Genomic DNA, 15,094 nt, shown 5'->3' with positions numbered 1-15,094 from the left:
ATGTACACAAGATCAAACGTGTACAAGAGGCATGTGCATAGTGTTACGTGGACCAAACTGAGCCACTTTTTGTTTCCCATTTCCAAAGAGGTTATTTTTCAGCACCCACACTGAACAAACAGCTAGCAGACATATTTAGATATTCATTGAATTGGACAAAACGTGAACTGGATTAGTATCATTGACTGTGCTTTTAACTAAGGTCAGTATTTATGAGCCCTATGGTGGAGCAGGAACATTCAGGGTTCTTCAGAAGAATGGACCGATTTTATTGCGCAATATTGTAATAAGGAAAAGCAATATAAATCTCCAGCCAAGTCACAAGTATTCTACTCACAATCAACTTTTATTTGATGTTTAAGGTTATTGAATGACATCGAATACCAACAGCAATCAACTCAGTGGATCGTGATAAGCTGATACGCATCTGGGAGGTATTGTCTTATCATATTGATGTTGCCTGTGCTGCTGCTGGTGGTGGACACATTGAACACTTGTAAGACAGGAAATAAAAGTCGATTGTGAGTAGAATACTTGTGACTTGACTGGAGTCTTCTATCGCTTTTCCTTATTAAAATATTGTGCAATGAAGTCAGTTCATTCTTTTTGAATAACCCTGTATATTGGTGGGTCACAGCAATGTGCTAATGCCGAATGCACGCTTCTCTTTTCTTAAGAAAACAAAAACCTACTCTCCGTTGTGTAATGTTAAAATCTTTTGTAGAAACTTCCTGCACCACGCCTGGATATGGGTTCACACCAAAAACCAACTGCTTCCCTCAGCCAGTGGCCTAACCATAAACCAAATCTCACTGATGCCTGAGTCAACAAAACGTGGACAAACTCTCATGAAAATGTGACTGTTACTGGCAGGGGCAATATTAAAAACGCACACCAACCATAAAGTAATAACCTCAGTTTATGATTACACCTTGTCGAAGATAAGACAGTTTTGTTTACGCTGGTACACAATGAAACTTAACCCAATGTGGGACAAGCTAGAAAAGATTTTGGCATATGTCACATACATTTGAAAATTGAAACATGGTGACATCACCCCTGCCTTCAACACACCCCAATAGTGACATGTGGTCCCAATTATCTGTTAGGTAATAACTCAAAGCAGCAGCAGCTGGTGAAGTCATATCCATGGATGAGCGTACACACACGGCTTATTCCCCACATGGCTAACATTGTTATGTTTTACCATTTGGCTCAGTTAGCTTGCCATTTTAGACTCGCTCTGCAGACATGCAGGGTGCAGCCAAGGGCCTTGCTGAGTGACCCCTGATGTGTATTACATAAGAGCTGAGGTCCAATTAAATGTGCGCTCCCCACCCTACATATGGATTCAAGTAGCCGTGCCGGCCAACAACATTGTATAGGGGCCGCTGAGACTGAGGGGAACTTTGGCTCCTGCAGTGCGGTAGTGTTTTCTCTCCATCTTGATTTCTTGCTCTTCTCCAGAGTTTTTGTCTCTTTTCTCCGTCACTTTATTCACTTGACTATTCACTGACGCACACCGTATCTTTCACTCCTTTTCTCTCTCTGCGTCAACGTCTCTTTCACATAGACTCGCTCAAACAGCTGTCTCTACCCCCTACGCCACACCAATGAAGTATAACATTGCTGCAGTGCAATAATGAATCTCTGCTACACACTGCTGCCTCAGGACTGACACCGACTGTCAAGGACAGCGTTGGAAAAACTTGTTTTCTGAATTTTTTTTCTATCCAGAGTTATGAAACCAACATCTGAAAGGTTTTTATTTTGTTGTAACTAAATCTTGAAGTGGTTCAATGAATGGTGAAAGCAGGTGATAAATTTTGTTCTGCTTTGACTGCTGCACAAAATGCTCCTACTCTTCTCATGAGCATCTGCAGCGATAACGCACGTCACGACAGAGCTGTCAGAGGTGGATCACAGCATCACAGGATTGAAGCTCACCCTTTCAGTGTTCAAATTTGCTTTTAGCTTCTTGAAATGCACCTTTTACACATTTAAATGTGTAAATTTTTATTCACTTTAAGTCCTGTGCACACCTGCACTTGTGTTATGTTGTTCTGTAATCTTCAGCGTAAGGACCAACATGACACTGCAGAGGTAGAACAAACCAAACTCCACTTATCGGGTTTGTTTGCTTTAACACTACTTAATCTTGCACCTGTCATCCAAAGTGCAGAAAGTTTCACATTGGTGAAACACCTGTAATGTCTCTCTTTAAATCTCTACAGAAGCTCTTTCTTTCAGTTCATAAAGCACCACATGTAGCAAGACCAGTGCTACCTTAGTAAGAGCTGTGTCAGTATATTGTGTCTGTTGGAGTCAAAAACAGGCTGAGGCTGTGGAAAAGAAAGAGGGCTCTTGTTTTGCAGCCCTCCCCCTGACCTTGTCTATCCATTGTGTGTGTTCTATGCAGCATTTCCTTTTACAGAATGCAATACAGGTCATAGTATTGTTTGATTAGGGGTAGGATTTCTGCTACAGTGTTGGCTGTTTGCTTTAATAAAAAGCACTTTGAGTTACTTCATCGTGTTTTAATAGGCTGAGAATTTATTTCCGTGCGAAGGAGACTTACCTAACAGCGCCACACTAACCTAATGGATTCTGACAGCCAACCAGTTCAAATCACTTGTGCTACAAGTCTCTTCCTGCTCTGTTTAGTATCTGTGTTATGGACTCATACAGCAGCTCTGATCCAGGTGCACACAGGCCGAGCAGGTTCATCAGGCCGAGAATTTAATGAGCTTGCTATTAGGACAAGACGGGTAAGGTGCAGTAACAAACAAAAAGCCAAGGGCAAGCTCCCTGAACACCAACTCCTCATGTGGAGACATGCCTCTTTAAGTTTGGAAGCGGTTCTCTATCATTTACACCCAACGATAGATAGAAAACCTGCTGTCTGTCTTCCTACTGTACACCTGCTGTTAAAACACAGAGAACTCCCTGTCCTAGATTAGTGACCATGTTCGCATATATGTGTCAGTTTCCCACCACCGCATGTAGGTCACACACATATGCATGCAGCATTTCATTCATAAAAGGTATAGTATGCAGCACAAAAGACATTATGTGCACAAAATGTGAAATTGTAATTTTCTGCAGATTTAATGATGAATGATCTATTGTTACAATTAGTAACAAAAAAGCACTCAGAGAGCGCAGGACTTCGACTAGGCACCTAGGTGGTATGATTTCCGAAGCCCCTAAATGTCTGCAGCAGTGGATTTGTAGTAGGATCGGAATCATGTGATTGTCAACAGGCAGCTGATGTTGTCATATGGCACTTTTCCATTAGCACTTACTCGGCTCGACTCTGCTCGTTTTGTGAGGTTTTCCATTAGGACGTAGTACCTGGTACTAGGTACTATTTTAGTACCTACTCGGCTGGGGTTCCTGAGTCGAGTCGAGTCGATAATGTGACGTCCACAGAGTGCAGGCCACTGATTGGACAGGGAGTGACGATACATGGGAGCAACTCCTTCACGAAAACCAAACCCAGCATTTAAAAAAAAAACAAAAAAAAAACTGTAAACAGCAACGGTTCCCATTGCTCTTTACGGAACTTGGCAAAATTTGAATATGACAGCTAGACCTGTACCGTGGCTAAAGAGGTCGAGACTTCTCTGTCTGTTGTTGTGTTGCGTTTGTGTCGCACACAAATGACGTTAAGGGACTTCCAGGCCGCCGTGCTATGAAGACACCACTCGTGATGAGGTGGTACTCAATTGTAATGGAAAGTGGCCTAAACCAAGTGGAGTCGAGCTGAGTAGGTGCTGCTGGAAAAGCGTCTGTGGTGACGCCATGCCACTATCTTGCAATGATACAGAAATCTTTAGCCAATCCGTGGATCCAGACTATAAGCCGCATCACTGCCAAAATCTAATCACTTGGTTCTTGTGCCATTTCTGACCTTCCCTGAAAATTTAATCTCAGTTCCGTTAGTCCATTTTTGAGTAATGTTGCGAATGGACAGACGGACAGAAAAACATACGCCGATCATCACATAACTTTGCCGCGTTCCTTGGAGGAGTAACAAGGAAATTTATGATAATTGGAATGACATGGGAAAACTAGGAAATTAAAGGGCTTGATTAATTTTCTGTTGAAATAATGTACAGCATTTCTGTAACTTCTATGTTTACATTTACCAAAAATAGGGTTTATAAAGGACAAAATGATCAATCATTTATTCATTAAATCTACCCAACTGTAGGGCAAAAATTCAATATGAGACGTAACAAGTTAACAAGTAACACTTCAAAAAGTGACTATGTATGCTGCAGAATTGTGATTTTAGAAATACAACACGTCCCCTCACACGAAAAGGTATAGGAATGCAGATGTAAAGGCATTACAGTTACACTTACATATATACCATCTACTACATATGTCTGTGCTTCTTAGCAGTATGTTTGGGTTACTGTAAACAGACTTCCTTTCCTTACAAGTACATCTTTGTCTTTCTTATCTGCCTGTGAAAAAAGCTCCCTCATTCTCCAAGGTTAAGTGCTTCTCTCACAGCTGAGTGGGCTGAGTAGTCGGCAAACATTTGAACTTAAGGCGTTGTAGTCCTGCCTGTTCTTTGCTTCCAGTCTTATAGAGTGTTTTAATGTGTGTTTTAGGGCACTGCTACAAATCGATCACACTTCTTCACCTTCAGAAATGACATTTAAAGATGGAAGATGAATGTTTTTTTTCCACATTGAAGTAAATGCGACTGTAGTTTGGCAATAAGTCACTCTAAAAGGTGCATAAAGTCAACTGGTGTGTTCTTTTAATGTGGAACAGTAGCCCATCTCCACTGCGGGGTATGGTAAACAGCTGGCCTCCCACCATGGGATGGTAATGCTCACTCTAGGACACACACAGAGCACCTTTGACCTGCCTGTTACTGCCCATTCCCTCAAAGTGACAAAGCAAAACATGTTGCGGAAGACGATTATGCAACTTGTCCAGGCCTCAGCAAAGCACCACAACATGCTCTCAAGTTACCAACCCACAGACAAATTAGTTTCCACTGAGTGCTGGTAAATTCGATGACACTAAACAGAACCACATGACAGGAGCACCACAGCGGCCGTGTGTTGATCTGGCCAGTCCGCCTTGTGATGCAATAGTCGTCGATGGGAAGGTGAGACGAAACAGAGCGTGGTGCGAGCGCAGGTGTTGGCGTGTTTCTTTCGAATGTGATGTAATGGGTTTAGCTCTCGGCAGAACACATGTGGAGTGGAGCGTTAGAACATGTACACACGCTGTCAGCTGCTATACGTTTATCTTCTTGAAAATGTCCAGTGAAGAAGCAAAAACCTTCTGGGATGGCGCAGCATTAATTATTGAGGAAAGTATTTTCAGTGCATTGTATGAATTTTTAAAGCATTGCTTTGGTGGGACCGTGTAAATTTGAGTTGCGGTTTTAGACACTATCGTGACTCAATTAAAATGACCCACTCATGAATTGTTTGCATTTCACTAGGACATATAAACGGAGTTGTATCTGCAAGCAGCAAGATTTTAGTGTTTTGCAGAGATTGATCTTTTTTATATATTTTTTAAAGCAAAACCATCAATCAACATCAATTTGATAACATTTAAATGCATATCAGTCTACTTTTGATTTACTGAGTAGTATGGGTGCAACTGACTGTCGCTTTCATCAATGATATGTTCTTTATAACTGATGACTGTTTTGGTCTATAACATGGCAGAAAATGTTGAGCACTGTTTCCCAAAACCCCAGGATGACGTTCTCAAATATTTTGTTTGGTCCACAACCCAAAGATATTCAGATTAGTGTCATAGACGAGGAAAGACGTAAGAAAATATTCAAATTGAAGAAGCTGGAATCAAATCATTTTGACTTTTTTTTTTACTTACTCAAATCTATTGATTAGCAAAATAGTTACAGATTTTATCCTTTTCTTCTTCTTGGTAACTTTACCAGTTGTCAGCTAATCAATAAATGGATTTACTGATGCACATCTACTGAACAGAGGAATCTGAGCTTTTACAAATTGTTCACAACCTTTTTTTATTGTTCAGACTTAGCAGACATTATCGTTTGATAGAATTCACTGTTTGCAAAGTTTGCATTGCAGTTGCTTTTGGAGGTAAAGATAAAATGGCAATTGAGAAGATTCAGGAAACCTGTCAGACAAGACACACTGACTACAGATATCGTAATATGTCGCGATTATTTCAGAAAACAAAACATGCAGTTTAAGGAGGCAGTGATCATGTATAACTCCTCAGTTTATGGGCTGAACAATCAACCAGATATTATATACAATTGCAAAATGGCCTAGAGAAAGATCCAAATTGCAAGAGCTGTCTTTTTTTTTGAGAAAGGTAAAATGTGTCACAAAATACTTTCAAATGTGAAGCATGACTGAGATGCCCCAGCCTGCAAATCATATTCACCAGACACCGCAAAACATGCTTTTTTTGGTACAGACTGCAGGAAAACAACATGACCATTCCCATTAACACTGTAACTCATATCACAATTGCAATATCTGTAAAAAAAAATAATGACAGTGAGATTTATTTTTTGCATATTTTTCAGCCCTGCTTGCCACTCTTAATTAGAGCATGAGAACATTGGGCAGATTGCATTAAATAACAACTGCACTGGAAAGTTTGTGACCACGGAGCCAAATTTGTGTTGTATAATGGCTTCCTTAATCGTGCCCTATTTCTCAGTCAAGCTTCCTATCAATAACTGCTCCGCTCTGGAAAACAGTGAAAGATAAAGTAAGCCTTTTTGTAAACACAACAAAGCGTAACACCACTGCAGTGAGGTAGTAGAGGTCATTTGCTACAGATGTTTTAGTTTAGAGTTTAGGATACTTGGCGCCCGCTGGTGTGAATGTGAGGGGGGGCTGTAGTTTTACGGTGTTTTTCAAATTGTTATCAGCTTACATAGGACCCTGCATGTAAGCACGCCAGTAGAGTATAAAATTTTTAATAGGCTATTAAACGAGCCAAAACACTGGGCCCATCTCACAGCATGGAGTGTCTCACTTGATATCCCCACACCAGCTTCATGTGAAGGATCGCTGCACCCACAGACTGTCTTGACAGGGCTGGGCTCTGGTATGTATCCACTTCACCTACATACTGCAGCAGCTCAGTCGGATGGCTTCGGTCTGTTTCTCATTTGTTCTTGCTCCTTATGTAACCCAACCACACGGTTTGTGTGCTGGGAGAGAAAAAGGGTGGAGAGGAGACAAGTGAAGTCTCCACAGCGCAAAACCAAAAAGCCATGTGGCTTAAATTGACTCTATCACATTAGCTTCTTAATGATCACATCCCTGTTGACCCTGTTCTGCTAGGACACTCAGTCAGCTGCTGGACTGCTGTGGATTCCACATCAACATATTAGGATTATTAAATGCATTACTCTGTTATGTAAGGTGGGCAACCATGTAGTGCATAAAAGTGTCCACCTTTAAACCAAACACTATAGGCAGCGATGTTCCTGATCAGTACACCATCGCTAAGAATAGTCAGTGTAAATAACCTGCTGGTAGAGGTTTGCAGACCAACTGGCTCAGCCAGTGTCGCTGCAGAGGTGCTGTGAGTGCGGCCTGTCGTTCTTCCCCCCTGCCCTCATTGGCTCCCCACACTTCCCAAAAACACGTGTCTCCAACTCCTCCCTTCTATGACTTCTCCGGTGAGAGTTTGACCGAAGTCATATGTCTCAGTACTGTACATGGTAAAGGATATTGCCTTTTGGAACGGGGATGTTTAGAAAACGGTACGGAAACTTATTCAACACGGGACTCGACTTGGCTTTCTGGGGAAATCTTGGACAGGAAGGAGCTGCTGCCTGGAGCCTGAACGCAGCGTTTTAGAGTTGGTAGTAATACAGCAACAGAATCACTGCTTGGACGCGTGTTTTTATTTATTTATTTTTTATATCGCGGGAATATTTCGCCACTTTCTACTTTATCACGGCTATTAAAACCCCACGGAAGACTCTTTGTACCAGCTTTGCCATGCCGGAGCACATGACTGTGGGAGCGGAGTAAAAGTTCTCCCCCTGGACCAAGAACACCTGACACCCCTTCAAGGCTCTGCGCTCCCCACGACCGCCGTCGGGATGACCCTCGGTACGGTGTCCGGCTCCGACACCTCGTCGGCGGCCAGCTTCTGCTCCTGCTGCGGGGCCAAGATGGTGCCCTACTTCAGCGACGACGCGGTGGTGTCAAAAAATCAGATCAACCAGCTGTAAGTTGAAAAAAAGCGGCACAGTTGAGAAGTGTAGATGCACTCTGAAGCAGTCAGATAAAGTTAATGAAGTTCTGTACATTTACGCGATAATAAATTAAACATATATGTGATAGAGAGATACTACAGCTCATAAAGTGAATGTCTCCATTCAAATTAACCCCATGACACATGAACACATTACTTCCAAAGATGAATTAAACTGTGAAACTGAATTGTTGTCTAGAAAGTCTCAGTTAGTACAGTGTTGAAATATGAGAAGAATGTCACCATTTACCGTACATACTTTTAGTGGTAGTAATTTTATGACATACTTTTAAAACCATGAGTAAGCTGACACTTTTGCAATAGTTTTGCAACCTCAGGCTTGCATGTAGTTATTTCCTGGTGACGTAGCAGGGTCTTACTCATCTCTGTGTTCTCCCTTTTGACCTTACTAAGACATATTGCTCTACATATGATGTGAATCATCCTACCTGTTTCACAAGTTAGACACAGAGTTAACAGAGAGATGCCACATTACTACTACTACTACTTTACTGAGGCAAGCCCAGACTAGTGCGCCTGATTGCCATATCAAGAAGCAGAGATAATGAGGGGCATTTTTTTTGTTCCTCCTCCTTTGTTTGTCCAGGGCTGGGATATTGTTTGTTTGAACACGTGACTGTTTGGTGTGATGACAGTAGTTGTTAAGTTTGAATTAATGCTTTTTTTTTACTGTAATTTCAACCTTTCAGAGCGATAACCTAAGAAAAGCTGAAGTAGGAGAAAAGTACGCTGGGTATTTTGCATTATCAATATTTTTGTATCAAACAAGATATTTTTTTCCAAGTAATCTAGGCAATGTATTCCTGATTATCTATACTTTTGTGTAAAATATTTGGCGTCTAATGATTTATCACGCATTGAAGCTAATGTTTGAGGTCTGTGACTCATTGTTGGATAATCCTTCTTGGAGACAGACCCAAACTGGCCTGCATCCACTTGGCTGACACTTAGAATAGGACCCGAGGAAACAAGCAATTAAAAGTCACAGTTGGTCTTCTTGTGACCCAGTAATAGACTACACTAGATATTTAGTTTGTTGATCACCTAACATTTTGTGACCTAAACACACAAAGTCACAAAGCAATTAATTTTCAACTATTCTTTATCTTCTGGATTTATTAGGAGTAATTCAGAGATTTTCTTTGTTGATATGTCAGGGAGTTGCCATTATTTTGTCTTACTGTGTCAGCAGACATCAAGGCAAACTGAGGTGAAGGCTCCTTTTTGCTTGTGAGTTGTAAAAGGATTTAGTTGACTTGTACATGTAGTAAAGACAAGTCTGCCCTTCAGGACAGATCAAAGGCTAGTCTGTTCCAGTGTTTCTAGACTCTCTCTCAGATAAGCTTAGCAAGTTTGGGGCAGGAAAGAAAAATCAATGCAGGAATTACTGCAACTGGATTAAAAGCTGATAAGTTAGCATTAACCAATTTTTCCACAAAGTCGTCCTTTTTAGTTCCAGTGTCTGTGTTTTGCTGCATCTTTGTGGTGTCAGTGACTGTGCTCCACATGACAACCAGCCTTAAGTTGTTGTTTTCTAGACAGCATGCATCTTGATTGCATTGTTTTGCAGCAGTTTTACACGTGATTGTGTGGTGAGGTTATTGAGATAACTGAGCATTTACCCTTTATAAGGGCTGCACCCAGCCTTTAAGGAAATAGCTTTTTTTAATGAGAATTTGCACAAGCATGGTTTATGGGAAGATGTTACCGCAAGTCACACACTGTGTGTACTAGCAGTCGCGTGTCTAGTAAATAGAAACAGATGTGGGATACTCTTGACTTCCTGGTTTTGATAAAAATACTGCACGAGGCTGGTTTATTGTTTCTATCACCTCTCCTTTGTTTTGTTCTGCATTGACAAGACCCCTAATCACAACATCAACAACAACAACATCCTTTGATTTTAAGCACCTAGTGTGTGTACATGTGTTTCTGCATGTTTAATGCATGTGTCCATACTGTTGGTCTGTTTGTTTACTCCTGTATGTGTCAGTGTCAGCGGGACTCTAATGTTTAACCAGGGTTTCTTTGAGTAATTACAAGCCTTGAGGCTGTCGCTGGAGTTAAGTGTTACCTGTGGCTGAACAGCATCTGAAACACCATTGTTATCCTGCCACTTTTAGAAATGCCGGTAAACCCCTCTCTTCCGCTGCATCTGCATGTTTGTGTTGCGTACATGTTTTCCTAAGAAAACTGATAAGACTGAAACATGACAAAGTGAAGTGAGTGTTTGTGTGAGGAACTTCAGCAGCTGAAGGGATATGGGCAGTCGATATAGGTCGCAACTTATGCCGTTGTGTGTGCGTGGGATGCATCTACTGTCACATAACATAGATAGCTTAGATTAAGTTTGTTTAATTAGCCTTAGTAGATCACAAGAAATTAGATCAGCAGTAGAGCTACTTACCGTATCCTAGCTAGTCCTGTTTGTCTCGAGAAATCTAATGGTGCTTATATATGAATGTATGTCCAGATTCATGTTAGAAAGTACAGCACACAAAGTGAATAATTTATTTGCTTTAAGTTTTCAGTGTGGGGGTAGAACCTCTTATCCAGTCATGGTTCTACCAGCTGAGCTATACATGACCTCGTTTGACCAGAATAAAAATAGTTTACTTGGATTCTTCTACTGTCTCGCTGCCTGTAGTTTGTCTCAACTGTAAGTTAAAATGTAATCGGAGTCCGTCTCAGAATAGCACTGCATGACTGGTTCAGGTATGTTTCCTAAGGTGGCTGGTGCTAAGATGATGGCCTGCACACTGGATTACCTAATAAACTGCAGCAAAACTTGTAGTGCTCACTCACAAACACACATCGGACAATGAGTCTGGACAGTAGGTTACATGGCATCCATGCCTTGACAAAGGTCTATGTTTAGTTTGACCTGGTTTCTCCCCTTCTCTTTGTCACTCCAGCCTCTTCTGCTCTAGCAACCCACATCTGCTACTTTCTTGTGTTTCCAGCTTCGCCCAACAATCTGTTTTGTAATGATTGATGATCTGGAACTTGTTTTTGTGCAAGTTTGCTTTGATTAAACTGTTTAGCGGAGAATGACATATGGAGAGTGAGATGGCGTGCGACACAAGTTCCCACCCAGACCAAAATGAGGACATTGAGGTTTGTGGCTCCACTGGACCACCAAGACACTCCACAAGCTTGACTTGTCTCCCTGCTCATCCGTCAGTCACTGTCCTCTGCTTGTGACGCATTTTCCACGGCCACACCTCGAGATAGCAGGGCCTGACGTGCACCTGTGGACATGTAGAAATACACACACACCAGTTAACTCCCTGTCTTTCTCATGGCCTGTATCAGTCTCGGGTGCAAACTCATAAGGCCTTAGCAGGGCCTGCCGTGCATAGAGCACAGCCCTATATTTATCCCACTCTTCTTCTGAGAGTGACTAATATGGGCACAGGCTGGAGGAGGGGGGGTCACCCAGTTATCTGCCCACTATGTGGAGTGGCCCTTACATAGTGATGATTGTGTCTATGACTGCTGCCCTAACAAGTACCTGCTGCCTCACTTCAGCCATAAAGCCATAAAATGGCTTCATGCCAAAAGATGACCGACCCCACCCTTTGATGCACACTCTGACTGGATCTTCTTTCTTTGTCTCCCATCTTTCACTGCCCACTCCTCATTTACACACTCTGTGGAGTCCCAGTTCCCTATTTTGTGTGTGTGTGTGTGTGTGTGTGTGTGTGTGTGTGTGTGTGTGTGTGTGTGTGTGTGTGTGTGTGTGTGTGTGTGTGTGTGTGTGTGTGTGTGTGTGTGTGTGTGTGTGTGTGTGTGTGTGTGTGTGTGTGTGTGTGTGTGTGTGTGTGTGTGTGTGTGTGTGTGTGTGTGTGTGTGTGTGTGTGTGTGTACCTTTAAATCAGCCTCGGACGTGAACATTTCCCGCTGCCTTGACAATGTTTTGTAGCCTTTCTTGTTAGGACATAACACTGAGCACAACATACACATAATGCCGTGCATCTGGGTACATTCCAACAGACGGCAAGTGTTATCGGTCTCTGATGGTAAAATCAGTTCAGTCTGCAGGCTGCTGTATTACGCAAGTTGACGATGTTAACGCCATGAGACGGTCTCGGTGATGCAGAGATTGGGTTGGTGCTGGTCTGAAAATATGTTTGTGTGTGAAATAGCGCCACAACAAAGCACTAAACTCACTAAGAATTTTGTTGTAAAATACCAGAAAATATCATGTCTGGTATAACTTCCCAAGACATTCTGTGTACAGTCATGAATGGCACTGAAAAATCTCACATTTGTGAAAGTGGAACCAGTTTTCAAAGAGTATTAAAATAATTATTAATGATCAAAAAGCAAATAATTGCCTTTTTAATGCATTGATCAGTCTTTATGTGGCCCGTTGGTGGTCCACTGGGTCATGATTGTGTCTATATGTGTGAATGTATATTTTATGTCTAAATAGCCATATCTCTGAAACCAATATTCACAGCACATGCAGACTCCAATGTTAAATCTTCACAGTGCTCCTTCACTGCTCTGTACAGTAAGTCGACTGTGCTTTTATGAATACAGCCTATCAATAGCTGAGACTTTTAAAGGACTACTGTATTTTTAGAAACTGTATTTGAAAGTCGCTCGCAGCCCCCTCCTCCTCGTCTCTCTAACTGTCAGGCTTACGTTACTCTTTCTCTGTGTGTCTGTGTGCAGGCCTAAAAGTGCATGTTTGCATGCATGCACGTGCACGGCCCTCGAGGCAAGATTCTTAGGGAGAGTAGCAGTGTTGCATTACAGATGACATTGTACTGTAGCACTGCTATACATGGTCACTGCCAAGTACAGTGCGTTAGTCTGAGCGTGAGCACAGTGGGACGTGATACAGCAGTAATTGAGGAGAATGACGGAAATCAAAAGTAGGACAAAGTTGTGAGAAATGCAGACAAGAGGAAGCAACAGAGGGGAGAGTGAGAGGAAACAGCTGGGTCAAGGGTGGGTGGGTTATGGGAAATGAGCTCAGCACAAGGCTGTGGTTTTGTTTTTTCTCCCATGTCCCTGCTGTCCGTGTCTCCTGATTCTCTACATCTGTGGTCTCAGCAAAACTCAGGAAGGACAGTTGGATGGATGGGAGGATAGAGAGATGAAGTTGCAGACAAAAAGGAGGTGACAGGAAGCCGAAATGACAGAGGGCACCAGACTTTTTGACCATGAAACTGTAGAACCTGATGAACTCTGGACGGTGGGTTCATTGAGTATAGACTTGCGGTCTGTTGCTAAGGGCAAGGTAGATTATCCAGCAAAATGGTTTACATCAAAACAAGCATGTAGCCAAAATGTTTACGTCACTTCAAAAGATACATGTGGCCTTGATGTCGTCACCTAGCCTTGGTTATCCCCAGTTATCTTCATTGTTTGCGTCTGTGTTCGTCAGTTCCTTGTCTTAGTTTCTGGCACTGGAGGCTGCGAAACCACTCCTATTTTTAGCAAAACAGGTTGGACAACTCCCTGAATATCTCTAATAACACTTTGTATCTGCAGTATATTCGTTCCATCTTATGGACAAAATGCCATGAGCTTAAACATTCACAGATATTTACTACATTTGAACTTTTAGAAATGATTACTTTTTTTAGAGTAAGATTCTGTGTCAAATATTTGATATTAGAAAAGATAAAGAACATGATTACAATTAAATGAAAATGCTTTAAAGTAGCAAAAACAGTGTTTTTCTGGAAATCTGTTTTAGTTTATCACCCACATAATTGAGATTGCACACATACCTGTTCCTAGAAAAACTATGCTTCTGCTAGCCAAGCTTGTGATTTAAATTTTGACCAAACCTGCAAAGTCGGTGCAGCTGCTGTGTTTTTCTTCCTATGATGAATTTGTCCTTGGTCTGCAAGAACTCCTTCAAGCTCAATTACACTTTTAAAAGAGACAATTTTTGTAACAGCAGTGTTTTATGTTCCTACTGCATCCACCACATGTGCTGAATAAAAGCAGAACCTCTATCAACCAAGCGTTTGCTGTCCAAGTGGTAGATCTCTTGCTCAGCATCATTAGGGTCATGGTTTAGTGGTCCCGTGGTTGTCATAAGCAGTAGCGGAAGTAGGTCTTCCAAGCTCTTTTATTAGTGCCTTGTGTGACTTAGGTTAGTGTGCCACTGTGAGAATCTAAACAGAAACCCATTCATTCACACATGCAAACACACTGCGCTGTTTGGTATCCAGCTGAATCACTGACCTCGGTTTATTATGTGTCCTCCTCAATGCAGTGACCTCAGCTGCAGTTAACAAGATTAAGTGTCTCTGCGAGGAACAGAACCCCGTTTAATACGACCTGCTTTGCTGTGGAGCGCAGTGTGCTGACCAGCTCTTATCTCTGTTTAAGCATTGTGGAGGCGAGGACTCACTCTGTCTTCCCTCTCGGACCCCTGGTCCTTCTCCCATTCCCCCCGTCCCTCCCTACTGGCAGCTGTTACTGTAAGACTGTGTGTGTAATCCAGCTGTGTGGAGGAGCAGAGAACATTGTGTTCCGAGTTCACATCAGGGCTTGGATCTTGTTTTGCTTGCATCGCTCTGTCAGCTCTGTTTTGGGGAGCCTGCAGACCAGCTGAATGGAGCATTGTGACTCTGACATAAGCCCATGACAACATTCGCCTATTCCTTGTCCCAATCGTGCAGTTGCTTTGAGAAGTTGGGGTCAGCATGTGTTAGGAAGTGATTACAAATGCAGTCCTCTTAAATAATTACTACAGTTACACAAAAGACAAAATATGATTAGATAACTCAGCTGAAGTCATGCGATTCAGGTTTCTATTTATGTTTGATTTTCTTTTCTCCTT

General features: G+C 42.1%; 1 protein-coding gene and 1 long non-coding RNA gene across 3 annotated transcripts in view; one reads left to right on the top strand and one right to left on the bottom strand.

Moving 5' to 3' along the window:
• ssh2a (slingshot protein phosphatase 2a) overlaps positions 1–15,094 on the top strand; it is a 32,557-nt gene that overhangs the window by 4,910 nt on the left and 12,553 nt on the right. The window contains exon 1 of one of the 2 annotated variants that reach the window (XM_022207888.2): positions 8,093–8,232. The exons of the other annotated variant lie outside the window; for it this stretch is intronic. Coding sequence (XP_022063580.1) covers positions 8,105–8,232 — 128 coding nt within the window. The 5' untranslated portion in view covers positions 8,093–8,104. Of the gene's footprint in view, positions 1–8,092; positions 8,233–15,094 lie in introns of those variants that run through there. 2 annotated transcript variants of the gene reach the window in all.
• LOC127536766 (uncharacterized) lies at positions 8,109–15,090 on the bottom strand. Its single transcript, XR_007945960.1, has 3 exons — positions 14,494–15,090; positions 11,374–11,531; positions 8,109–8,230 (listed from the first exon to the last, which is right to left on the bottom strand). It is a non-coding gene; the product is annotated as an uncharacterized LOC127536766 (long non-coding RNA).

The sequence above is a fragment of the Acanthochromis polyacanthus genome, chromosome 13 (assembly GCF_021347895.1).
Source record: "Acanthochromis polyacanthus isolate Apoly-LR-REF ecotype Palm Island chromosome 13, KAUST_Apoly_ChrSc, whole genome shotgun sequence".
Classification (NCBI taxonomy): domain Eukaryota; kingdom Metazoa; phylum Chordata; class Actinopteri; family Pomacentridae; genus Acanthochromis; species Acanthochromis polyacanthus.
The sequence above is the reverse complement of the archived record's forward strand: the minus strand, read 5'-3'. Positions and strand labels throughout refer to the sequence as shown.